The following is a 27,670-nucleotide window of genomic DNA, read 5'->3' on the forward strand; positions in this document are numbered from 1 at the left end:
TGTCAACACGGTATCCCTGTTTTTCTTTTGTGGACCTTTAAAAAGGTTGAATTATTTGCCACAGGGTCTGAAACATCAAATTGTCCATATCTATAACGTCATTAATTAATACCCTAGTGGCATAAAAGTTTATTCTTAAATAATAATTATTCTTAAGTCATAATTCTGTTAACTGGGTTTTTAAACATATACTTTTGTTATTTTTAAGCATACTAATAGATTAAAAGTGTGTAAAATACTTAAAGAAAGAAGATATACGCACCTAAAACCTTTCCATGATGAATATTGGAAGCTTCTCAGAATTTAGCCATGAAAATCCATTAAAATGCAGTCACAGTTCTGCCAGTGTTCTCTGGCAGACTTCGTGATTATAGATTTCAGTGTGGTTATACTCTCCTTGACATACAGCCCTCTCAACTTCTATATTGATCTTTCAGTCTTCATAAAGAAGCTTTGTATTAAAGTCAGAGCTGTATGAAAGAGTTGTTTTTTTAAATTTAATTAACTTTTTTGTTTTCGGATTTCTCTTTATGGGTAACAGTAAACTTCAAACCTCTTTCTAAGATGTTTACATTCTTTTCTTATTAATGGCCTTGACTTCGAGGGAAAAATAATTCAGTGTTTTGTGATATTTTATTCAAAATACTTACTGGTCAGGGATACTCCTCTTTGGCTTAGTGTATTTTTTTCTGTGTACCTGTTTATTCTCATAGGAGTTAAGCCTGCTATTTCTCAGAAACTACGTTCTTACCTTTTATGCTCTTCATCCCGAGTGCATTTATCTATCTGTGGTGTCAGGCTTACCAACCATTTGTCCATTAAGATGAAATGTATCTTGGGAAAAATTAATAACTCAGATGCTACAGTCTCATCATCTCTGCGTGATGTACTTAGGTTATGTTCTGTTTGGTGACGGGTTTCCACCAATTCTTTTACTCTTGGCTAAGTTGTTTTAAGAGAACTAACTGGAATTACAAGAACCTCTGTAGCCAAGGATTAGGAGGTTGCTAGTGTAGACTCTGGAACTTTTGTACAGTAATAAATAATCATTAAAGCTCTAATTGGTATATCTAATTGGACACATACTTTGCATGTCACTTACTGATGGACATTTAAAGCAAAGCACTCATTATAGAAAGGGGAGTCTACTGGCAGTAATAAACATGAACCATATTAAACAGTCACATTTAGTGTGCAAGAAAGACAAATGAATTATAAAATGGATTAGAAGACAAATCATCTAAATATCCCTTACATCCCTGCTTAATTAGCAAATGTAGAAGAAACAATGTCACATCAAAGATTCTGCCCTGCAGGGGCCTTTGTTTCTCCCTTTAAAATGAACATTAGTCAAATAACTTGACTGGATAATGAAGACTGAGAGTAAAAGTGTGAATTGCTGTTTTTCACTGGTGTTTCTGGTAAATAAGTAGGTTTTTGCCCTTTATATTATGCCCATTGGTTTAGGAAGCCAGGACCATTTTCCTTAAGGACATTGCATTGCTGATCTTCAGTATTTCCTAAGTATTATTCTGTGAACTTAAGAGGCTTGAATAATACCTTAAAATTTTGAACTTGATTTTATTTTTGAACAAATACTGGTCAGATGAGGGAAAGGGAAGTTAGTTTTTATAAGCAAAGCACATCTCATTTCAACTGATGATTTTGCTTCAGTTTTTATTTTTAGAAGTTGTCTTTATTTTTGAAACCAAAGCCGAGAGGTGAATAAATAAAAGTAAATGGGAACCTTTATTTGACATACACATTACAGTAATATCATAATAATGTTTTCATAGTCTTAGTATTATTTATTCCAGCTTTCTCTTTTGAGAGATGAGTGTTACAGATGAGGTGACAATGGTATTCCCTTACTGCATATATTGTCATATACCTCGTAGTTTTTTACTTAGAACATTCCCTACTACACACTGAAATATTGCTTTCTGGCCCTGGCCAGTGGGTTCAGTTGGTTGAAGTGACCTCCTGTACACCGAAAGGGCTTGGGTTCGATTCCCGGTCAGGGCACATACCCAGGTTTTAGTTTCGACCCCAGGTCGTGGTGGGTATGGGAGGCAACCGGTCTGTTTCTCTCTCACATGGATTTTTTTCTCTATCTCTCTCCTCCTCTCCCTAAATAATCAATAAAAAATATCCTCCAGTGAGGCTTAAATAATAAATGATAAAAATAAAATAAAATATTGCTTTCAGTTTATCAAGTACATTTAAATTAATTATGATAATTGACAGAAACCAAGCCCAATTCCATGTTAGACAATCAAATGTTAAATAACTAAATGAAAGTACATTATACGTGTTTACATGAGACTCCTTTCAAATACCCATTTGAGTGTTTCGTTTTGGACTTAAATGTAATTTCCTTTTTGTGTGTATCTGCTCTCTGATGTCATACTAATAGTGTCAGTGTACAAATATAGCTTACAAGCATCTTTTTTTAAAAAAATTGTACTTTGAACAAATATAAATAGGTGTTTAATTATAATTGTAGGAAATAGAAATGAAATTTTATTTACATTTTCAAATCAAAGCATAGTCACTATTTTTTATTTGGATTTAGCTTTCTCTTTCTTCCCTTTCTCCCTCCTCTCAAAAACTTACAGCCAAAGACTACCAAAATGTAATACGATGCATATTTTCTGCCAGTATAAAAAAGTGAAGAACAAATTATGAATTGTAACTTCACTTAAGAATTTGGAATTATTTTTCATATGTAGTATAACTTCATATTCTCATGTTTATTACTAGGAAATTAATACATGCATTCATGGAAGCTTTGGGATAATTTCACTGTCTGGAAATATGCTGTTTATTTAATACATTTTATTATGTGATAAATAACAACCGAATATAATTTTGTGTGAAGTTGAGAATTTTCCTTTTTCATTATCTTTTTTTAAATTTTGTTTTACTTTTCAGTTACAGTTTACATTCAGCATTATTTTGTGTTGGTTTCAGGTGTATAGCATGGTGGTTAAACAGTCATACACTTTACACAGCGACCCCCCAATATTTCCAGTACCCACCTGACACCATACGTAGCTATTACAATATTATTGGCTAGATTCCCTGTGTTGTACTCTACGTCCTTGTGACTGTTCTGTGACCACCAATTAGTGCTTCTCAACCCCTTCACCTTGTTCACCTGGCCCCCGCCGCCTTCCCGATGGGCAGCCATCAGCTTGTTCGCTGTGTCTGAGTCTGTTTCCGTCTTGTTTCTTTAGATTCCACATGTAAGTAAAATCATATGGTGGTTGTCTTTCTTTGCCTGACTTCTTTCATTTAGCATCATACCCTCATTATCCTTTCTAAGTTAAAAATTACATATATGTTATTTGGTGGAGAAAATACCCTTTTCTCCACCCTGTAGTCATTTATTTACTACAAAACCTTACTTTATTTTCTTACTGGCAGTTGAGTTCTGCTTCGCCACATCAAAAGCAGGATTGTGAGTCAATATTATTCATGATGTACTCTAAGAACTAATTTTATTAAATGAAGTGAGGAAAAGATTTTATATCAAATTATTTAAAAACAACTTAAACTGTCATTTTTTATGGGCCTGTTGGTTTTTCCATATATCATGTAAGGATAGTGCAACCCTAGACCAGATTAACCACAACAGCAACAACAAAAACAGCAGTGTCAACACTCTTAATTTGTGCATGTTCAAGGAAAGTTATTGTAGGTACTTTGGTTTTACTAATGCATATTTATCTGTCTTACAGATTTGAAAGACCTATTCTTTTAAATTTGTTATGTTTGTTTTTTTATGAAATATCTTACAGCAATTTAGTTACAGTTTTTAGTGCTGTTTGCTATTCCACAGTTAGATTTAGTGGTAATATATCTCATATTTCTAGGAATAATGAAGAAATACAAAGAAGTGAGCCCATTCTGTCATCCTAATATTTGTTTATTTCACATAAATCAATAAAGTATGTCATGTACTAATATATGTCACAGTTCTCTCAATATTTCTTCACATGTTATATGTAACCAATAAAGACATAGTTTTCAAACTCACCTGAACACAGTCCCTGTGGCCTTGAATGATGTCTGAAGTGAGTAATTCTGTATATAAGTTGGCTTAAGATTACAGCAGTGGTCTTTCCGTTCTCTTTTTCAGATTGTAGATATATCATTGTTATTGAAGTCACCTATAACTTGTGGAAATATTACTCTGTTACTGTAGATTTACCACGAAACTAATGAATCTTAAACGTCAGAGCCCTTCTCTTGCACAGGCTCTTTCCAAGGTGTTTTTAGGGCCCCTAGCAATCTGCTCACAGGGTCATATGTTTTTGTAAAATTTGCTGAAGTATGATATCTAAAAACAATCTTTTAAGGTTTTAATTTCCTTCTTTGACTTCTACTTTGTTATACTTCCCTCATTTATGGTCACTTAGGAGTAGCCAAGAGCGTTTTGGGATTCTGTTAAGTGGAGGTTCAGTTGGTGATAAATTCAGTTTGGGTTTAGTGGGGCATTTTTATGTGGTTTGCAGACACTCAAGCACAGTTTAGTTATTGCTAGCTACTGGTGAAGAAAAGTGACCTCTAGAAATACTCCTATTACTCAGTATACTGCATTACTGATCATGACGTAAATGTGGAACCAGGTGTCATATTACAATATCTGTGTTCTATGCACCTGAAATATGTGGAGAAATAATGTTTGAAATGTATGGAGCCAGAAGTTATTCTGGGGAAAATTCTTTCAGTCATTAAGTGTGTAAAACAGTAAATGGAGATTTGGTTCTCAAAAGAGAAGTTCTTTTCTATATATTCTTGGTGAAGTACATGTGGTAGGTACATAGAGAGCATATCAAATGTGATACTTAGAAATCAACCACCCTGTTCCCCTCTTCTAATGCCTATCATATAAAATAGAATCATAATCAAAACATCTTTGTTTGTGGGGCACAGGCCATAGCTGGTCACTAAACATGAGCACCTGTGACATTGTAGATGTATGTTTTATGTATCCCAGCCATCAATAATTAGAAGCAAATTTTAATCAGCCGTTCTAGGGGAAAAGCAAAATTCTAGAACATGACACTCTAAAATTGTTAAAGAGACAGTCATAGTTTATGCAATAAAAAAAATTATAATGAAAGTATTATAAGGAATGTCAGGAAATTATTGACTAAACCTTTAAGTTTTGTGGTATTTGTAGGCTTAAAAAATGTTTTGTTTGTTGTGATTTGATTTTATTTCTTAATAAGCATTCACTTTGGTACCTGGTTTTCTATTTGTAATTTTTTCAATTTTTGCCCTTAAAGTAGTATGCTTAAATTTTAAGCTTTAGACCTCAGAAAACTTGTCCACATCTTTCTACTTATTTTATTTATAATGTTATAGTTTCAGGCAGGAAGTTGGCACAGTGTTCCACTGGGCATTCATAGGTTGATGTGTGCAATTTAGGACATTTTATTATATCTTATTTATTTATTTTAAAATATATTTTTATTGATTTTTAGAGAGAGAGGAAGGGAGAGAGATAGAAACATCAATGAGAAAGAAACATCAACATTGATTGGCTACCTCCCGCACGCCCCCTACTGGGGATCGAGCTGGAAACCCAGGCATGTGCCCCTCACGGAGAATCGAACCAGTGACCTCTTGGTGAATGGGTCGACATTCAACCACTGAGTCATGCCAGATGGGCATATCTTTTTTATTTTATTTCATTGTGTCTTTGTATTCCAAAAATTTAGGATTTGGGAGAAGATTGAAAATTTAAAGATTTAACTAATATGCCCGGCTGGGCTTGGCTTAGCGGTTGAGCATCGACCTAGGATCCAGGGCATTGCAGTTCGATTCCCGGTCAGGGCACATGCCCGGGTTGCAGGCTTGGTCCCCAGTAGGGGGCGTGCAGGAGGCAGCTGGTCCATGAGGACTGTCTCATTGATGTGTCTCTCTCTCTCTCCCCGTCTCCCTTCTTCTCTCTGAAATCAATAAAGGTATATTTTTAAAAAAATTAACTAATATAATTTATTAAGGGGCATTAATTAAGTAGGTAAGGTAACAAAGCATTCATTCAGTAAAAAATTTGAGAGAGAAAAACCATTTTCACAGTTTATGTTTTTAAAAAAAGCTTGGTTTATACCCTTCATGTTATACTATAACTAGATTGAAGGAGTTTTAAACTAAATGAGGTGTAAACAAATTTTTTTTTTTTTATAATCACTTTTTATTTATTTATTTTTTTAAATATATCTTTATTGATTTCAGAGAGAGGAAAGGAGAGGGAGAGAGAGAGATAGAAACATCAGTGATGAGAGAGTCATTGATCGGCTGCAGCCCACAACACAGGCATGTGCCCTGACCGGGAATTGAACTCCTACTGCCTGGATCCTAGGTCAATGCTCAACCACTGAGCCATGCCCAGCCGGGCTGTGTAAACAAATCTTAAAGAAATTATACTAATGGGCTTTGCTTTTATACTTTCCTCCCACTCTCTGCATTCCCCATTTTTGGAAGTTTCTTTTAACACACACCCCTCCCCCCCCCATTACCATGACAGCCTCCATATGTAGAAAACTATTATTTTTAAGTTCTTTTTTTTAGTAATAATTTCAGTGGATTTCTAAAAGATCCATAATCAGAAAATCTTTGAGTATATCAAAGTTTTTTTTTTCTTACCACTCTTCAGATTTGCCAAAACAATACAGCTAGAGTAGGCAAGAGAATGTATGCTATTTTTTCTAGGACATTTTATAACTTGGTAATTTTTTTCATACATTAAATTATCTTATGACCCAGTCTTAAGATGTTCTCATCGTTAATTCATGGATTTCTGTATATATGTAATTGAAAAGAATGTTTATAAGTAACTTTTGAAATCTAATTGTGGATTGTTATGTGAATGAGAACATACCTTTTAAAATGTATATAAACACATATGTTAGAGAGGTAGCTATGGTAATTACCCATATATTATCTGATACGTTGATTTAGGACCTTCATATGTGCATTACCATTTATTTCAACTCTTGACGAGTAGATCTTTATTAAGCTGTGATGATTACTGAATATGAAATGTAACCAAGATTATTTTTTATTCAAATATAATTTAAATATTCATCAAAGACAAGTTATGCTTGAGACTGACAGAGACTATTAACATCAAAAAATATAATTAACTGCATTGGGTATCATGAAGCAGAGTTAGCCAAATAGCCGAGAGGTCTAATTGCTCTAGAGTTAGAGAAGCAATGGTTTTATTTTGTGCTGTAGCTGTGGAATTAATAGTAATGTGGTTTCCTATGTGGGCCAATTAAAAGCTGCCTGTTAAGGTTCATTGCTCTGTAGGAAACCCATTGAATATCGCTTAGCAAACAGGATTGACATGTCAGTGTGTACAAGAAGATAAAATACTATAAAAAAGCATGAAAACCCTGAAACCATGAGAAGTAGCATTAGAAGAGCTGGTTATGAGAACAGTTCTCATTAACCTCTTTACTGTTCCAGCATTGTGTAGTGGATGTTGTGGTACACCCTCTGGAGGGTGTTGGTTACATACAGATCCCCCCATGGGATCAGGCAACTCATTCTCTCCCCCAGCTGCCCGAGGGAGTTGCCTGCTGATGGGCTCACAGTGGGCCCCTGCCCAGGAGCTGCCATGGGCTGAAGGGATCTTAAACTCTTCTCCCCATCAGTCCTCATCAAATGCCAGAACACAAAGGCTTGGCCTCCCTCAACCTTTGGCTTCATTTTGAGACTTCTCTGAAAGGTTTTCCCAACTTCAGTGCTCCCTCCCTGAGGAATTTGCTGGGCCTTTGTTGCAACCACATTGGATTTCTCACTCCCCCTGATCCGCTTTCTCAGGGCTTGACCAATAGTTTTGAAAGCACTGTGTGCCTCTCAGAGATTTTTGCCGCAATCAAATTCCTCTTCCTGAGTTACCCAACCTAGGAAAGGTGATACTGTTAAGTATAAAAAGAAGTTTCATCAGTGGTGTTGGTTACATACATTACAGGAATCTGGCAATGAAAAACGCTTTAAAGTTTTTGAAAAATGAAATTAGTTTTAAAGCGAAGAAGAAATGCCATTTTACATTCTTAAGTTTATCTTTGTCATGTGGTCCTTTTTCTTTAAAAAAGGTAATATTCTGACCTTTGTGGCTTTATTAAGCTTTTTAGCTGTATTAAAAAAAAAAGAAAAAAAAACAAAGCATTCCTGAAAAAGATTTTGCCTTGCTCAGGCTATAGAGATTTAAGAGTGGGCAGACGTTCTAATGGCGTTTTGACATTAATGAGGTTGCTGAAATGGAAAAGTGAAGGGTCAAAGATAAGAGCAGTAGTGCAATCTTCTCGTGTTTCTTTTTCTTCGTAATGACATACCAAATATAGTTAGTAAATTTACTGTGATTCCTAACATAAAATATGTAATTTTATGTGTGAGTGTAGTACTTGAAGTATTAGGATGCTTTTTGCAAATAAAAATAATTCCAAAACACTCTGGCTGCAAAATCTATGTAACTTCAAATACGTTTTACTAAATTACAACAGTCTCGATTTAGCCCTAACTTTTGTAAGACATGCAGAATCTTAAAGTAGCTTAATAGGTTTTAGTGTGTATAATATAATATAGGATGCGTTGTATCTTTAATCGGCAAAGACAAAGATGTTTTCCTAGCCATTCATTATTTAATGTGCTTACCCCGTTGATATCTGTGGCCTAAGAGTCCGTGTTTGCTTTCAGAAGAGCAGAGTTGCTGCTTCAGGGCACACGGCCCGGTACTCCCAAGCCTGTACATGGTGTTAGCGGTCTTTAAAGCTTTTGAGTCTAACATTTTATAGGTCATGATGAGCTGAGCCTTTCAGACAAGTTACTGATATGAAGCTAATTCAGACCAGGAATATAATACGGAATAGAAGCTTTCTACCTTCGTTGTAATTTTTAAAAACACATACAAACCACATAATCAGAGGTGTTTTAATTTGGTTTATGTCTTACGGTTATGGAACTATGTTTAACTTCTGAAAATTATATCTTTATCTTTTATTCACTGATTTATGCTACCAAATAATTATTGAGGTGTACAGTGTACAAGCTAATGTGCCAGATACTCTAAATTTACTTATGAACGACTGGTAAGAATATTTTCAGGTCTATAGACGGACATTTATGGACTTAATACATTTTAGATAAGGCACGGCATTACGCACTGTGCGTGGCTCAGGGATTCCTAAAACAGGCACTAACCCCTCAAAGGCATCATAACCTGGTGGAGAAGATGTGGTAAGGACAGAAACAGGATGTCAAATCTCTGAGGTAGCACAGTGGACTTCCAGAATCTGATGGGGAGTGGGAGGTGTTGAGCAGTGGCCTGATATGTGAAAAAGTGCTGTGTGTGGAGGAAATACCTCCATGGGCCTGGTAAGGGAGCTGTGCAGCTTCGGTTCTCAGCATTCCAAACTTTCTAGTGCATGCCCCATCTTAGCAGCTTTCTTCTTCCTTGGGGGCATTGTGGATTCATTCTTTCCTTGCATTTAGGCTAAGGAGGAAAGGGTTTTTCAAAGATTGTGTTCTTTGTATTTCTCAAAATTATGGAATAGTTCTCTAAAATATATATAAAAATTTGATTTTGACTCTATAATGTCAATATGGAAAATAATACTAGGGTTTTACGCCCTTTATATTAACTCTGAAACAATACAGAGTTCACTCTTTTTATAGCCGAGAACAGTAATAGATAACTTTATATCCATTTGTTCATTTTTTTTTCTTGCATAGCTATTGCTTGGATGTGGTATAGTTAGGGTATTACTCTGCTTTCAAAACTAGGTATTTCTACAACTTAGCTATGTCTTATGTTGCTGATAATGTCTTAAGCTACAGCTTCTAGTGCCAGAATGGATATAAAATTATGGTTCCCTCCCTCCCTCTCTCTCTTTATCTGTTTTTAGATAATTTCTTGCCTTTGTAACCGAGGTGCAGCGAGAGGACACTTCCCTTGATCTCTGTGAGTGTGTGTTTAAAGAGCACTTTGAGTAACACACTAGATGGAATGCCTATGAGAAGGTGTTCCGTTATCGAGAGTGCCATCAGCAGTGCCTTGTTGCTTTCTTATCAGCCGCTTCCTGCTGTCAGCTTGGCACTTATTTCAATAGAGAAGGATTTGCATGAAATGTAATGCCTTATTATATACAGCTAACATGGGGTTTTTAATTGTGCAAACCCATGAGACTCCTGCAGTGATAGTCAATTTGATAAAAGGATTAGATTATGAATATTTTGTCATGATTAAAGATGAGTTCTGAGATATCAGAAGTAAGCCAGTGAAATTTGCCATATATTTATCAGTCAGGTGAGACTCCACTAATTTTGAGAGTGTATGATCCACAGAATATCTACCTCTTTATAAGTCTCTGATGGATTCGATTATTTATATTAGGGGTATTAAGGATTGCTTTTAGCCTTCTACACTTGCTCTCCTCCTAAGAGTATCCCAAGAGTCTGTGGTTCCAGATTTTTCCCTGTGTTGTTTTTCACCTCTTATCTTACAGAAGAGCTAGGTAAACATCTGTACAACATCTGTGCAATTTTTATTAGGGAAATGACAACTAGTATGTATCAATGGGACATTTCAAATTGTTCTTCAATGATAAAACCTTAGCAAAACACGGAAGAATGAGAGATCCAATTTAGAAAGTATTTACTGAGAGAGTCCTTTTTGCTGTAAACGGGACTAAGCATGCCAGTGGATTTAAAAGAAGCCTAACAGTATCTAACTTGAGAGATAAAACTAGGGTCCTAGAAACAACTAAGGGCATTGTGCAGGAGACCTCAGGCACCAGCACTCTTTGGGGTGTTTGGAAAAGAATAGAAAGAAAAAGGAGCTTAAGGCTTGATTCTAAACATGGAAAATACTTGATGTGTTTAAATAACTAAAATGTAAACTATAAGAAGAGTTGCCTCAAAGCAGAATGTAATTAACTGCCAAAATAATTATATAATTATATATGTAATATATAATAAGTGTATACATAGTATAGAAAGATATATTAAAAATATATCTGCAGTTATTGCCATCGGGAAAGGAGAGAAAGGTCACTTCAGGTTTGGACAATCGGGGAAGAATTGAATACTGATCGGCCAGCGTAGGGTACGGGTTGGCTTTCTCTGTGCCCCTCCTCAGCTGATGCTTCCGCGTGTGTGCTTCCCTCCTGCCCGAGCGCATAATCAGGAGTTGCTACTCTGAGGCTTGCAGAGAGGGCACCACTTGGAGCTGGAAAACAGCAGCTCCTCAGACTCTGAGCCTAGTGCCCGAACCCGAAAGTGTTCGACCTCGGAGACTCAAGGTCTTTCGAATGTTCCTTTGCATTAAGGAAGTAGTTCAAGAAGTGTACACAGAGAGTGATTTCTGTGAGAATTTAGTTCAGATGCATCTTTCTAGATTAGAAAGAACAGTGTAAGGAAACCAGAGATAACTTTTTATGAGGCACAAAATTAAAACTAGGTAATTAATAGAAAAAGATTTCTGACTTTCAGAATATTTGCATAGTACTTGTTTTCAGATTGAGTTTTCACTTTGAGCCTTTGGAGAAAGATTTACATATTTCTCTGTCTTCCAAAATTAATTCATGAGTTCAAGTCATATTAAAATGTTGCTCTTATATTTGCATCTACTTTTACCAAGGCATTCCTATATATTTGTTTACAAACTGTGTCTCATATTTTACCAACAAAATATAAGTTGTAGGAGGAAAATAAAATACTTTAAAAGTTATATTAAGGAAAATGTGTTCATCTAAAAAATAAGTTTAATGAGGAAATATTAGTACTAAAAGTTGTAAAAGATTTTATACCAAAATAATTCACTTTGGGTAAAGGAAAAATAACGGGCTTATTTGCAACCTGCCCCCCCCCCAAAAAAAAACCCAAACCCCAAGCACTTATAGAAAGTACTCATTTTAATAAAAAGTAAGTTTTCCTGAGTTGATTAAGTGCTTTAACAAAACATTTGTTTGTTTGTTTTTATCTAATGTTTTCTATAGATAGAAAAATTTTAAAAGCCATGCTACCAAAAGTCTTAATGATTTTGTTTCTAAGCTTTCAGTTTGATTTGTATAGGAAGTTCTGTGAACATTTGTTGTTGTGCTATAATCAAAATGAGGTCTGTAAAAGCGGAAATTATATTAGTTGTCAATTAGACTAGGAATTCATTTCGTGTATATGCAGAGATTTATAATACTCACTAAATGACACCCCATCAAACATCTTGGGAGGCAGAAAAATATTTATGCCATAGTTTTCCTGTTTATCAAAGTCATATCCAAACCAAGGGAGTAATCTTTAAGGTGAATTTAAAATAGCAGTGACAGAAATCTGGTTTACTCAGTTTTGCCCTCTAAAATGCCTTTTAGTTGTAGGTTCTTTTTGCATTATTTCAAACTCTAATCCTCTGAGCGGGTAATTAACGGACTAGAAAAGCCATTTGTGGAAAAGAAGAGCCACCAGGGTGAAAGTATTTCTTCAGCAAATGATCTTTAAGAAGTAAATAATTACAAAGGGAAAAGATGTGGGATGACCAATCTAAATCTGAGGATAATTAGGAGGAATAGAATATGAAAATCAAAATGCTTGGCATGTATAACAATTCTCATATCATAATAGGACTAATTAAATATTTAGAAACTAAAAATCCCCTCACAATTTGAAGAAAAATAACCCACGACAAAAGGGTCTGTAACTTTCCACATAATTAGCCAAGGGCTAGAGGAAGGAAAAACATCACAGATTGGCTCCAAGACTCTGCAAGGTCATGTCTTACTACTGTATGTCTTTTATATGGTCTGGTAACAAGTTTCTTGCTAATTTAATCTAACTAGGGCATCCCATAGTGATTTCCCATTTCCCTTGTTAAAAATGTGATAGTCTCTGCAAGTGCAAACTGTAGTAGGTTAACAATTTTAAAAACTCATTGCTCCTAATTGATACAGGTCATAATAATTTCTTCTGAATGATTAAAAGCAGACTTCTTGAAAATTTGGACACAAGTGATGTTTTTAAAGTATTTCAATATTTTGTCATTTTATCCCCACTTTTAAATTATTATTTTTTCCTTTCACTAAGCAGTTAGACCTGATGACCCTGTGAATGAAATTTAGTCTCAGTGGCATGCTTTGTAAATAAATACTTCTTACTTTGCTAATAAAAGCAGGCACATTTATGTTGAATGTGCATTTCTGAAAACAAGAGATTTTGTACTGGATTAATAAGGCTCTGAGTGAGTCAAGCCTAATTTGCATTAAACTGACCCCAAGGTCCAGTAAAAACTGCAAGGAATTTCAAAGGTTCCTAAAATATAGAAAGTTGTCTTTAGCAGATCAGCAATGCCATTTCAAAATGCTTATTTCAGTAATTAATGTGGAATTTTTGAGGATATTTTTAAGTTTTTAAGATGCAAATTTAGCTATAAATATTACAGTATGCATACTTTGTGGTTATTATTCCTGACACAATATTTTACTCTGACACAAATGATTATGGAAGGTGTCACTTTTATGTTATTCCTGTTTTGAACATATTGAAAAACAGAATGACAGTCTTCTGAGCATGATCTTAATCAAGCCTTTATTAATTTGCTCTAGGTTACCTGATGTTTATTTATTTGGCTTTCTATTTCTGTTACATACTGTATACTTTTTCAGTGATACAGGTTTATATTTGTATATTGATAGTATAGAAAGATATTTTGTATTTTTGCTTAGAGTTATTTTAGTAATAAATTGGCTTTTTCTATACTTTTAAAAATACACTTGTAAAGATTTAATCACAGTTGTAATAAAAAAAAATCAGGATTATATTTAATTTTTTGAAAATACCAGTATATCGGAAACTAAATGGAATAGAAATTATTTATTTTTCCCCAAATTATGTACCCAGAAATGAACCAATATTCAAGCATATTTTCCTAAAGATGTTGGTAGTAACTTTATTTCAAAAATTCAACTTTATTTCCATGATTTTAAAATACTTTAAATAACTATTCTGTAATGCCTAGAGAATACACTTTCCTAACATGCCTACAGAATTAACGACTTTATGATGAATAGAAATCTTCTAGAATACACAAATTATTAAATAAATTATGAGAGCACAGTTGTATGACAAATGGGACCGATATTGTAGAACACCTCTTTTTTAACCATATTAATTACACACCATTTAGCTTCTTAATGTTATGTTTACCTTGCAATTAGTTAGGCTCACAAATCATCATTAATAAATATTTAAAGAAAGCAGGACCCACTTTCCTTAGCTCTACAGAAGAGAAGTTTAGATGATAAAAAAACATTTCATTATACAATAAAAAAAATAAAAGGTTAGGTTTAACATTCAACTCAGTTTCCCTCTTTCATCTGTGAGGATGATTGTTACCTGTATCTTCCTATCCCCATGGTTTCTTTTATTACTTTGCTTGAGCAAATCTCTTTGGATTGGAAATTACCTTTCATGTTTTAAGGTCATCTGCTATGTGTATAAAATTTTATTCTAAATTTGGACTAAAAAAGATGGGTTATGGTGCCTGCAGTACTATGTTCCTTGCTCGTTTGGAACTGTTAGTGTGTGAAGAAGTGACTTGTGCTGCAAAAGGTGCTTTTCCCCTTGCTCCTTAGGTAGCTCTGCCTCCCAAGTGTTACTGGCTTTGATTATACCAAACTATGTCCAAATTGACAGAATTCTCTGAGAATCAAACACAGCTGATTGAAGCAGAATTGGTTGTCTGGTATTTATTTTCTACTAACTGCTTATTTACAAGCAGAAGCCGCCAAGTTAACTATTCATCATTATTTCACTTATTCAAAAATAATTACTGAATTCCTGTTACGTGTTAGGCATACAATCACCTCCGGTAAGACTTTATCGGTTGCCAGTGTCCTTTTTTTGTTTTCACCGTTTGTGGTAATGTTTCTAAAATTTTTTACTAGTGTACTCAAATAGAATAAAATTTACTTATTGATCTACAATTTTTTTTTATTAATGGAAGCTCAGGAATGAGCATCGTTTCTATTTCATTGGTAAGAAAGGGTTTATTGTGCGATAATTCAACTGTACATGTTCTGTTCATTTAGAAGATAAAATTCTCCATGTGGATGTGGTTTGAACTCTCCCAGGGCACTCCTGTGAATGTTCTGCTTATTTTTGGCACTTTCAAAAGGCGTATGATTACATGATACCTTGCTACCTTGAAAACATTTACTTCATCTCCAAAAACTGAGCACTTTTTAACCAAGACAGAAGATAACTCAGGAAAGAAACAGACCTATTACTGATAGCATTTTATAATTGAGTTTTTAAAATAACGATGCCACTAAGAGACTGAAATTGTTGAAGCAGCCTTCCCTGAACGTACAGACTCCATGAAGAACTGGAGTAATTCTAGAGGATGATTCCGGATTTCTGCAACATTGATTTTTAGTTTCTGTCATGATATACTGAGCTTTTCTGTTGAATGCTGGAGTATTTGTTCAAGTCAGTAGATTTTGAATTTTTAATCTTCCTTAGAACTGTGGTGAGTAATGGCCCCTGGCAGGAGATAATGAAATTTTCTTAATTTATATTTTCAAGCAGAAGCTTCAATTGAAAATGGCATCCTATGGCCTGGAGACATAGCTCTAGTGCAAGTTTTAGGGGAGATGCAATAATAATGCGGTGCCGTCGAGACGAGGAATGATGGGGCAGTGAAATATTTAAGGAGGAAAAGAGAATGTACGAAAGCTTTATTGCAGCATATCTAATGATCTGCTCAAGATTCCCAATGGCTTTTGGAGCTTGACTGGAGAAACTAATGTTATCTTGCCAAAACAGAAGCCCCGGCTTAATCAGCAGAACAAGGCTATTGATGAAAACAACTCTCGCAATAGATTACGCTTGGTACACATGGAATCTCGTCTCCATGCTTTGCGCTTGGTAAAGTGCAATAATGAGCTTAAGATAATCAAAAGAAGAGTTAAAGCAATTTGTTGGACATTGTAGTTCAAGGTTAGACTTGGAAAGGAAACAAATTTGCATGACTAGTTTGGGCTGTTTTTAAAGCTGTCCACGGGAAATCACGCGCCGTACAGGGACTACGGAAGAATACAACATTCTGCCCCTTTAAGGTTTGCAAGTCTGAGTCCGTCTTATACAAGGGGGTAGTTATTTTTATTAATGATTTCTTTGCCGTTTTGGGTAATTCATATTTGTCAAGAGATTGTGCAAAGAGTTCGCCTGCAATATCGCGTTTAACCTTAACAGACTTCTAGAGAAGGTCCTGCGTGTTACAGATGAGAAAGCCGAGGCTGTGCGGTTTATTGCGTTGCTGCGGACTCACGGTTAAGCAAGCAGCCGTGCTGGAACTTTCTATTCTGAAGTCCAGTTTTTTCGGATTCTAAAGCTTCCGCTTTTAAAAACTAATCTCCCCAATTAGCAAATGGTTTTGCTTCTGAACAATTCACGATACGCCGATATGCCATATCGCTGATTTTTGCAAAACTTATTCTCAGGTTATAATAAGTAACGTGTGCATTGTGCCTTTCATTCACAGTTTTAAAAGATCAAGGAAAAGCAGCATATTAATAGTTTGTGCTGCTGTTCCCCAAAATAGACACTTCTTTCAAATACTCTACTACTATTATTTTTTGCATGACAATTTCTAAGTAAATTTTATGTAGGAATATGTAAATTAATGACCTTATACATTTATAAAATGCCCTTTATCAATTACACATTTTTCTTGACAACACATCTTAATTTTAAAAAATATTGTATTTACCTTAAAAATTAATACTGAAACCCAAGAACGTTGATTTACATCTGCAAGATAAAACACGCTGTTTTAATACTTTTCACTTTTTACTATCTCCTAATTGCGATGGTTGAGAGATTCATTAGGTATTTCTTGAAGTATTTTTTTCTTACATATTGTGCACAAACCTGGACAATATCACTGACTTGAAATATTATACTCTTAAGTTTGCTAATAAACAAATACGTTGCTATTCCCTTGCGCGTAGGAAGCAGATTAGTAAAGTGTTCATCTCTAATATTACTCGGTTTTATTTTCTTCAGCTTTTGAGAAGTCCATTTGGCTTCATTCCTGAGTAGATTTTTTTTCTTCTTCTTTAGTAGAAAGACTTAAAAGAATGAGTTTTAAAATAATTTTTAAAATTCAGTCTTTTTGCTCCATTTAAAGCAGCTTTATGGCCTATAAAGCAGGACTTAGGATTTTCTTGGTTGTAGTTGATGGGTTTTACGATTAAAATATAAGTTATGAATATTAATATCAGAAATAATACTTTTGTTCTGGTATTTGAACTTGATAATGTTACAAAGCATTTATTACTGGATTTAATTTAGTGACATGGAATTCTCAGGATGAATGTTGTACTCTGTATAGTTTAGATTAGTAAGAAGATTAGAGGAAGAAGTATTTATTATGATAGAAAGTTGAAATCTAAAATAATGGGTAGAAATAACATATAGGTGATATTTTTTGATAGTGCTCTTAACCCAGTGATGTGAAATAATGATTAGCCTTTTGACAATCTATGCCAACTTTTGGAAATTTTTGAAATGTGTTTAGAGTATTAAGAATGGTTAAATGCTTAGAATTTGAGACCAAGAGTACCTATGTGCTTTTTCATTTATTTGCTAGGTGTAAATCATACATTATACCCCAGAAGTGCTTAGATATTATTTGCAAGGGCTGCACTTATGCAACTCTTGAGTTCTTTCTAAAACAATTATATTATTTCTTTCTATAATTGAGCCACTTTGTTTAAATTTATTTAAATAAATAAGTCAAAGGTTGAATATAGAAAATTTTGCAGTGATTACAGTGAATCTTTTTGTGTTACTGTTATTTTTAACAGTGCCCTCCTAGAGAACACAGTTTATTTTTACGGAATATCAAAAAATATTTATTTAGTGTTCAAAATTTTCATTAGCTACAAACTTTTAGGAAAAGATATTTTCTCTCTGTTGTTAAAAATGGGCTTGCATGCGATATATGCACGTTCCTAGAAGTTGTACTTATTTAGACACCTTGTGTTAGGAATTTATAAATAACTAGCCTGCTCACTCAAACTTAGAGCAACTAAAATCCTTGATTCTCACAATTAAAATAGCAGAGGAAGTCATATTAACATTGTAAACTCTGATACGTACTTGCTGTATTAACCTTATTAATCATTTAATGATTTTCTATTTCACTTGTATTTTACTAAGATTTATAGAGCAAACAATGAGTTTCCTTATGTATTTACTCTTTACTAAAGGTAAAGTACCTAAACCTTTCTCTAACCCAGTGGTTTTTATTCATCAGAATCACCTGAAGAGCTAATTAAACTCAGATTGCGGGATATGGCCTCCCGATTCTGAGTCTCTCTGTCTTGAGTAGGGCCTGAGAATGCATTTCTGACAAGTGCCCTGTTGATGCTGGTGCTGCTGATCTGAGGACCACATTTTGAGGACCAGTGCCTAACTATCCTAACTCATCTGTGCATCTTTCCAAATATGAAGTAAAATAGGATCAATTTTTTTAAAAGTTAAAGTATGTAATGTATATCTAGAATTCATTTTCTTTGTGAGAAACAGTAATTCCATTTCCTTCAAGTCATAATCAAAGGTCCACCTATTTAAAAAACTGTATTTTTTCCCTTCCGCCTTGTTCTCATTCATACTCAAATGTATGCTTAACATTTGAGAAAAGTGTAGGTTTTTAACATAATTCACATAATTAACATAATATACTGATACGTTGTTAGTACAACCATATCTTTACTAATGAAGACACCCCGCCCCCGGGAGAAAATTATGCCAGGAACTATACCCAGGAACTATGCCCTGCGCTGAGAATACAAACAAGTGGATGCCTTTTTTTTCTTGATTTAGTTGTGCCATTTCCATTTCTTTACAATGAAAACTTGAAGCACAGCAATTGGTGGGAATTTACTTTGCTTCTGTGGCTAATTGCTTTCTCTTTCCCTGTCGTCTTAAATGATAACAGTCTTACCAACAGTGTATTGGTTAAGAAGTTTTCAGATTTTTTTTTGTACTAACAGCTCCCATTGGATATTTCCTTTTCCCTTCACTTACTGTATGTGGAAACTTAAGGCTAGTTGCTTCCTTCATCATTGAATGTACGTAGTCTGTATTTTTATTTCCGTCATTTGGACCTCTGAAAGCTTTGGTTTTCTTTCCCATGAATCAAGATCCTGGTATACAAATGCGATATTCTTTTGTGTTCCAATTCTTGCTGACCCTTTACTATTTTAGCCCCTGAATGTCTTTTTCCCCCCTTCAAGATTAATTTTTTTAAATGTATCATATATAAAATGAATGTTTTTGACATCTTGACATGCCATGAATTCTAGAAATATACATAATTTTACTTGCAGGAACTCCATTAAGTCTCCTTGGCTTCAATTTTACTTAGGAAGATAGCCCAAGAATTAACTCTGTTTGCTCTCTTAAAGTGAATGTTTTGTACAGTGTGATTATTAATGATGGTGATTGCTTTTGGCACTTATTTGAACCTGTAATTTTGGTAAGATGACTAATGCAAAGATCAAAAAGAGTAAATATGAGCAATTATTCTTCATTTAAATGATGTTGGTCTTTTAAAATATAATGGAAGCAGGACTGCTTCATCCCTTGTATACTTCTAAACATACTGTGACATTGAAAAATATAAAATAAAATTTAAATTCCATAGTAAAGGCATATTTATTCTTCTGATCTTTAAGCGGGAAAAAATTGGGTAATCATCAATATATGCTTTATTTTTGAAAAAAGATATCAATGTCCAAACCCTTTGAGCTCCATCCTTTGTCACCTTGGTCGAAAGTCCTTGGTGCTCTCTGTGCGTTTCAGCCCTGAGTACAACTCCCTCTCTCCCACCTGTTCTTGGTTGGATGGCGTGAGAGGAGGCGTCTGTGGAAAGGGGCATGGCGACCATGCATATGAAAGTTTACGAACAAGTGGCGTTGCTTTATGTGCTTTCTATCATGAATATGTTTTAGATACGTTTTAAAACCATTTGCAGCATGGCAGGGTTAACATTGTTGAGTGGTTATAATATGTATACTGAGGGAGTGTATAAAAGAGATACCTAACTCACATGAGTTTATTTTGTTTCCGAAAGGTGTGAGGGTGATACAAACAGGATCCTTGTATGTGTAAATATATGCCAAGAACTTTAGTTTTTGATGGGGACCCAGGCACACGGTTGAGGGTTCCTGGAAGATCAAGACACTTGGGAAAAAAGCAATGAGCTCTCTCTTTGCTGTAAATTTAACAAAGGAGAAAATGAAACATTAGTTGAAACATTAGATATTGACCTATTGAGAAATCTTAAACTCATCTTCTCTGCTATTTAAAATTTTAGGATGTAAAATTGGGTTCTGTGATTTATGTTAAAATAATTCATTTACACTAAATTGAGTACGATTGGCAAATTTCCTCAAGCGATTGAACCAATTTATAAGAAATACAGAATTATGAGAGTAAAACATAAGAATGTGACGGGGCACCATTTGCATTATGCACGCTCTTGGAAATGATTTTGTATGGTGTGTTTTTAAAAAATGTGGCCTAGAGGACTGTAGATTAATTATGATAAAACTTAGTTTAGTATGCACACAAACAATATTAGTTATAGTTTATTTAATGTTTCAGGCTTTTGTTTATAATATACCTTGACCTGGAAAACTTAACCTCTTTGATTCTGTAGCAGTTTCCAGGCCTTGCTGCTCTTTAAGGAAGAGTCAGCCTGGCTTGAGTTGAGATGGCCCCAAGGCGCCTGACTTAGCCTACCCACCCCTCTCTGACACAGTTGTCCTTCCACGGTCCTTTAGTTAATTCCTGTGCTGAAAACTGGGCTGCACCCTGGCTGCCTGGCTGAGTTGAAGCGCTGTCCAGTGCACCAAAAGGTGACAGGTGCCATTCCCCGTCAGGGAACGTACCCAGGTGTCGGGTTCGATCCCCGGTTGGGAAGTGTGCGGGAAGCAACCATTTGATGTTTCTCACATCGATGTTTCTTTCTCTCTCTCTCTCTCAAAGTAAAAACGTATCCTAGGGGGAGGGTTAAAAAACAAACCAACCCGGCTGCTTTTTCATTCTTTACTTACCGTTTTATAGCCCAGTTATTTTATGCACTATGTCGTGTCTGGTATGCAAGTTGTTAAATAAGTTTTGTTACAGTGTTCTTTTTCTGCTTGCTTTGCTGCTTAATTTATATAGTATTGGAAAATAGAATAAAAGCCTGCAAATGTTTTTTATAAAGGATAATTCTTGCCTTCACAAAGCTCATAAAAAAGATCATTTGGATAAATTCCTAGAACTTAATAAATATCTTGCCTGGAATTCTAACTTAATTCTAATAATCTTGATAATGTACTGACAACACAAAAGTAAGAAGATACTTCCAGTAGGAATAAATAGGACATTCTAGGCATCATGTGAGCGACATTCTTTTTCATGTTATATTTCAGGAAGTCTTGATTTAGAAGAGCCGAGGTTCATAGTTGTATCATATTAATAGTATAGTAAGCGCATTAATGTAGCAAAAGAGTAAGAACAATGTTTAGACACTCAGTAACACTCAGAATGTGGCAGGCACTGTGCTAAATGCTTTAAATGTGTCCTATTATTTATGCAGGCGTGTCATGGCAAGGGCTGTGGTGTGTGGGATTCAGGAGTATAGAAAGTGCCTGTAATAGAAAACTTAACACAAAACCCGATTTAGAGGATAACCCTGAAAACCTGGCTCCTCGTTTGTTTTAACGTGTTGTCTAAACTTACTTTCAAGCTATTCCGTTTGTGATTGTATGTTCTCTTCAGGTCATAGTACCGCATTTTATTGTCATTGCAATTCTTAAATATGTTCTGGGAAGTTTTCTTTTCAGTATATGTTAAATATGTTAGAAATTCTAATGAAAGGGTATAGCAGAATAATAGAGACCTGTTAGCTCTTTTCTTTTTACTTCGAGTTAAAATTTAACGTGACCCACAATACAGGAATATTACAACATAAAGAAAATACGACTTTTGTAAGTCTAACAATGAAGCGAAACCGAATGTCGGTTGGATTTTTGGTGTCATGGTACTAGTTACTTGAGGAAAAACTGAGTCAGTTCTCTGTTATATTTCTCTAGTAAAAATACGCAGATAAATTATGTCACACAAGTTCAATTCGTTTTGTTTTCCAGGTGCAACAATCGAACACAGTGTATAGTAGTTACTGGGTCAGATGTGTTTCCTGATCCGTGTCCTGGAACATACAAATATCTTGAAGTCCAGTATGAATGTGTCCCTTACAGTAAGTATGCAATTTATGTTTTTCACTCTCTCCAGCATTCCTCGTTGATGCTGAAAGACTACACACGTGAAAGAAGCATATGTTTATGGCCTACAAAACCATTATGCATGCAGAGCACTAACAGACTTGGGCCTCCAATTAGCTTCATGAAGTGTGGAAGGAAGCCATAGTGTCATGCTGGCCAAGTGTCTGTCTGTGTTCTTAAGTGTTTGGCTTTTAAGGCTAGTGTTTTTCCAGAAAACAAACTTGAATTAGCTATTCAGTAGGGCAGATAGAAATCTGTACTTTTGCCCGATACCAGTTGCTGACAAATTGGTTTGGCTCACAGTTTTGTAAAGAAGGAACTGACTTTGGTTTTCATCGTGAGCTACTTGAATGGCTACCTGCTGTCGTGGTAACTTTAGTGCCTGTGAAAAGCTACCATTGCAGTAACTGAGGCCAGTGCTTTGCTGTTTGTTCCTTTGTCCTTAAGGGAGCATTTCTTTACCGGAGTCATTGATAAAAACTTAACACTAAATAAAATAGGCATAACAGGACCTTGCACATATTTCTATTTTTAATTTGGCCTAATGTTCATTTTTAGTGAGGTCCATAAAGGGATATTTAAAATTCAATTAGAAATCTAAGTAGGCTGCAACTAATGTTCTCATTCTGTATAGTTTTCTTCTGAACCTCAAAATTCATACTTCTAAATTGTATTCTATGCATTCATTGTACATTTGAGACAACTAAAAAGTTTCAGTATGATAGTACCTAATTTTCATAAGTTAGTTTGTTTGATAGTGTTCTTGTGTTCTTCACTTTTAAACGTGGGGGGAAAAATGTGTGATGTCACCTCCATTCATAGGCATTTGAATGAAAAGTTCTTTAGCAGCAATTTTATTGATTTGAAATAGCTTGGGTATTCTTCCCTCCTAAACACAAAACAAAACTCAGATTCAAACTAAATAATGAAATTACTTTTTCCAGAACCTCAAAAACGAGATCACTAGTTCTGATAGATTCATATGTCAGTTTTTCTGTAACCAAAGGGCCGAAATCTAGTAGATGTCCTATGTCCAGTGTGATAGCAATGCATTCTTACGCATCGTGTGAAGGCGCTGTCTCTCTCTCTTCTGCCCACAGTTTTGATAAATTGGCTTTTTGTGGGGTATCAGTTAAAGGCCAAACACAGCTGATGTTTTCTCTTCATTCCTGCTCTGTGTTCCTGTGTTACTGTGAAATGGATGCTTTTTATGTTTTCAGTATTTTCTATACCATTTGTAGGATTGGAAGCCTACTGAGTGCACTGATCTTGATGTCACTTCTCCTGTGTGTAGTGTTGGTGGCTTACATTCTATTCTCCTGTGCCACTAGAGGAACATTGTATTCTTTTGAGCTAACCAAAATTTTGTTTCATGAAGTCCCTTTCGCTTGAATTTAGCATGGTTTCTGTCCTCAAATTAGAAAAGGAGTATACACCATCCATTCCCATACAGTGGAATCAGTCAGAGCTGCCAAGAATTGTGTCTTTCTGGAGCCTGTTCCTGTCATCTAGTCTATAGACCAAGAACAGAGTGAAGCAAATATTATTTTCAGACTCTTAAGTTATTTCTTGTGCTGTTTAAGAAAGGAAAAAGTGGATATCTTCTGGAACGTCTAACTTTCAAATTTTTTACTTTTTCAGTTCTCCAGAAGTATTGTACATTGTGCACTAAACAAATAGCTATACTCAGAGAAGTATTTGTTTTTTTTTGTTTTTTTTTTTTGTTTTTTTGTTTTTTGTAGATTTTTGTCCTTTAAGTAAAACCCAGGAATTAATTTGCTGTTATCTTTCTAGATGTTTGCACAAGGCAGAAATAAGTCTGTGGCCTTTTTTTTTTTTTTAAGTACTTCTTGCTAAAGAACTGACTTAATTATAATTTCTGTATCCCATACAGTAGTGACACACTATCAATTGCATGATTTTTACTAATATTAAACTATAATACAAAGGATCTTTTTAGGTGGTTCTGATTTTATGCAGGACTATGTATTTTCTTATCTCTTTTCCCTGTTTCTCAATTCTTTTTGTTTCTTTGTGGTTCTGTTCATTGTGCCCATTCCTCACACTTGGGTTTTTTTTTAGGCCTGTAGCATTAGCTTTCCCCTTGTTTTAACAGTGTTTTTGTACTTGTACCATTTGCATACCCCTTACACTATACTTAGTTGATAAAAATGGTCACCATCAGGTAATATTTATTATGTGTCCCTTACCATCCTGCTCTATGGCAGTTTCTATCCAGAGCAAATTCTCCAGGAGCTTATACATCCCAAGCTATTTTCTCTTCTTTTAAAAACTATTCAGAAAATTTTTCATGGTTTCTGAAAATTTTATAATTAATTTACTCAACAGAATCCATTAGAAATCCTGTTTGTTTTACTTTGCATGTTTATAGACAGGCACGTCTATTATATCTGACATACATTCTTTCCCAGATAATGTCTATGTCAAAAATATCTGTACACAGGTCATCCTTTATCCTTAACAGAAGTGTTAGTAATTGAATGTATGTGTTTAAGAGAACTCATAAGGTTCTTGTAGGGTAAAGGAGACAAATCAGATTGGAAATTCATATTCTGTAGGCAGGATTTGGTTTTGATTTTAGTATTCTATTTCAAATTATCATTAAATTATAAAAATTATATCCTGATTTTAGCTATAAATTTTATTTGAAAAAAGTAGCCATTATGGTTGATTAAATCATTATTCATGAATAAACAAACATGAGATTATTCAAAATGAAATAGTGTGTCACTTCAGATACAGAGTATATAGACTTTAGTTTGCTTGGGTCAGTTTCTTGTTTTAATGTCCATGTAGTCCTTCTCTGATGTTAGTGGACCATGTGTTTATGTTTGTTTGGTCTGTAGAATAGTAACCATATTGTTATGAATTTATTCATATAGTCTCTTAAGACAAGCTGCAGTATATATTTGGCATGTGATGAAGAATGCTAATTTCATTCATTTTATTGTGATTCTCTATTATTCTGGGTTGAGGAATTTTAATGGGCTAATTTGACGTATACCTACGCTTTGGATTTTCATAAAAATTATAATGTATAAGAACATTTGTTTTAAGTATCCGTATCTTTTTTGATTCATTAGTCACCAAAGGTGTTATGTAGTTACTTTTTTTTATCTTCACCTTTGGATAATTCTTAGTTTTCATCAGAATTATAAATTAGATACAATTAGTAACCATTTTATTTTTTTAATATATCAGTTAAATCGCAAACAAAAGACTTCCCTATTTAATATTATCTTTCTCAGTAACTGCACTGTCACTTTAGTTTATCAAATAATAAAACCCAGCCATTTTCAATTAATGGAAAACAAAATATACTTTCTACATTCTTTATTGAACTTGTTTTAAATACATAACATTTTAAAGTGTATTATTCCCATCCTTTACATGTAATTGATTTATTTCAGTAAAATCGTCCTTTCCTAAAAGAATATAGCTGTATAAAAATACAGTCTGAGCAGTCACAACACTAATGATTTCTCTTGTCCTCATTTTCCCCCCACGCCCTTCCGTTATTGATTCTAAGCAGGTATAATATTGCTCTTCACCGAGGAGTCATTCTAGGACTAGTGGTTTATAAAAAAGTGTTTCTTATCAGTAACACTTAATTTCTTCTTTTTACTGGATGCAGTCAGAATTACACATTGTAGAGCAAGTATGTTTCCTGAAAGTAGTTAAATGCACCAAGTTGGATGGGGGAGGCGGTTGCTTAATGTGGAAGGCCTATGCTATTTTTATGGCAAAAATATTAGTGTCATGTTTCTCCCTAAAGTATTTCAGGAGGTCAGTATTTAATCTTGATGAATTATTGTAAATTTAAAAAATTAACCGCTCTAAGACATCTTAATGAAATGTGCGACTACAGTGTCTTTGAGTAATCAGTTTGGAGATACAGTACTAGCACATCCTGATGCATTTTAATAAGGGGAGGAGAGGGAGCATAGACATTATTAACCCGGACACTTGATAAAATTCAGGCAACATACTTCAGAGCCTACATACAATCTAAAATGATGCTTTATGGTTTGTAATTCTTAGAATACTATTTGCCAGCAAGAATCTCACATAGCACCCTTCCTTAACTGCATAACCCATTTCTTTAAACTTCTCGGAGGGAGGATTTTTTTCGCTTATCACTGTACTAATCAGGTTTGTTTTATGAAAGCATTTACCTTTTCTGGGGGTCTGTGAAGTCAAGGTATTTGCTTTGAATGCTTGGTATGATCGTTGTTGCATGCTAGCTTGCTTTCTGTGTAAATTGACAATGGTAGACAATGTCATAATAAGCTAACCATAATTCTTTCTTCCTTTTTCTCCTTGCCTACTGTGCTTGCTTTTTCCTTGTATGTATTTTGCTTACTCTTTTTTAATAGTCTTAGTATTACAAGTTTGAGATATGTATTATAGAGAATTGATTTTATAATATGAAATATATATAATTTTTATACTTAAATTTACAATTATTAGTGGGGAAGGGAGGCATCACCTCACCCCACCCTTCAAAATCCCTATTCGGGGTAAGTGGGGGAAATTTTGTATATTCCTATAAAGGAGGCCTTTTTTTTTATGGTTAAGATGCACTTTTGTAAAAATAGAAAATAATAGAAAAACAAAGCATGTACTGAGATGCATTATTATATATTTCTTGTTTCATAAATATATTTGAAAAAATGTCCACATGTAGCCATATTAATATTCATTACATTTGACCTAAGCGTCAAAATTGAGTTGTCATTTTTATAAATATACTTTGCTGTTGTTATGCTTAACCTAATTTTAGTCAATGTAATTTGAGTTCACATAATAAGATACAGGGGGGTGATACACCTGTGCATGCATTTGTGTCTGTAGCATACATATGTAAAGTAAAACTTGATAAGAATGCCGAGTGACTTTGGAAAGGCAAGAGCATGCGTAACGTGCACTAGTGAAGGATTTCATTATTTATTCAGGTACACTAAGTGAAGCAACATGCCAACGTATTTGTCTTGCCTCCTTAATCTATTAAAATGATTGATCCATGTTTTTTTATGTAACTTTAGAATCTTTCTCCTGCTAGGTTTTCCTGTTGTGTGTTTCTCTTGATCCAAAGTAGTGCAGCTCTTATTTTTCCTATATTTAGCATCTATTACGAATTCAGTCTTAGACTAATAGTCAATTTATTTTAATCTTTCTTTCTTTTTTCCTTTCACTCTTTTTATTTTTCTTCCGATGCTTAAAATAGAAGTGGAGCAAAAAGGTAAATAACGTACACAGTCTGAACCCCAGCTCCCTGTTATGTGCCTTATGGA

General features: G+C 34.5%; 1 protein-coding gene across 15 annotated transcripts in view; it reads left to right on the plus strand.

Moving 5' to 3' along the window:
• The window catches only part of ADGRL2 (adhesion G protein-coupled receptor L2), a 489,292-nt gene that overhangs the window by 411,643 nt on the left and 49,979 nt on the right, over positions 1-27,670 (plus strand). For all 15 annotated transcript variants that reach the window (XM_016220628.2, XM_087820544.1, XM_087820546.1 and 12 more), the window contains one exon: positions 22,221-22,330. In XM_016220628.2, coding sequence (XP_016076114.2) covers positions 22,221-22,330 — 110 coding nt within the window. The remainder of the gene's footprint in view (positions 1-22,220; positions 22,331-27,670) is intronic.

Source organism: Miniopterus natalensis, chromosome 9, assembly GCF_054644295.1.
Source record: "Miniopterus natalensis isolate mMinNat1 chromosome 9, mMinNat1.hap1, whole genome shotgun sequence".
In the NCBI taxonomy this organism is placed as follows: Eukaryota; Metazoa; Chordata; class Mammalia; order Chiroptera; family Miniopteridae; genus Miniopterus; species Miniopterus natalensis.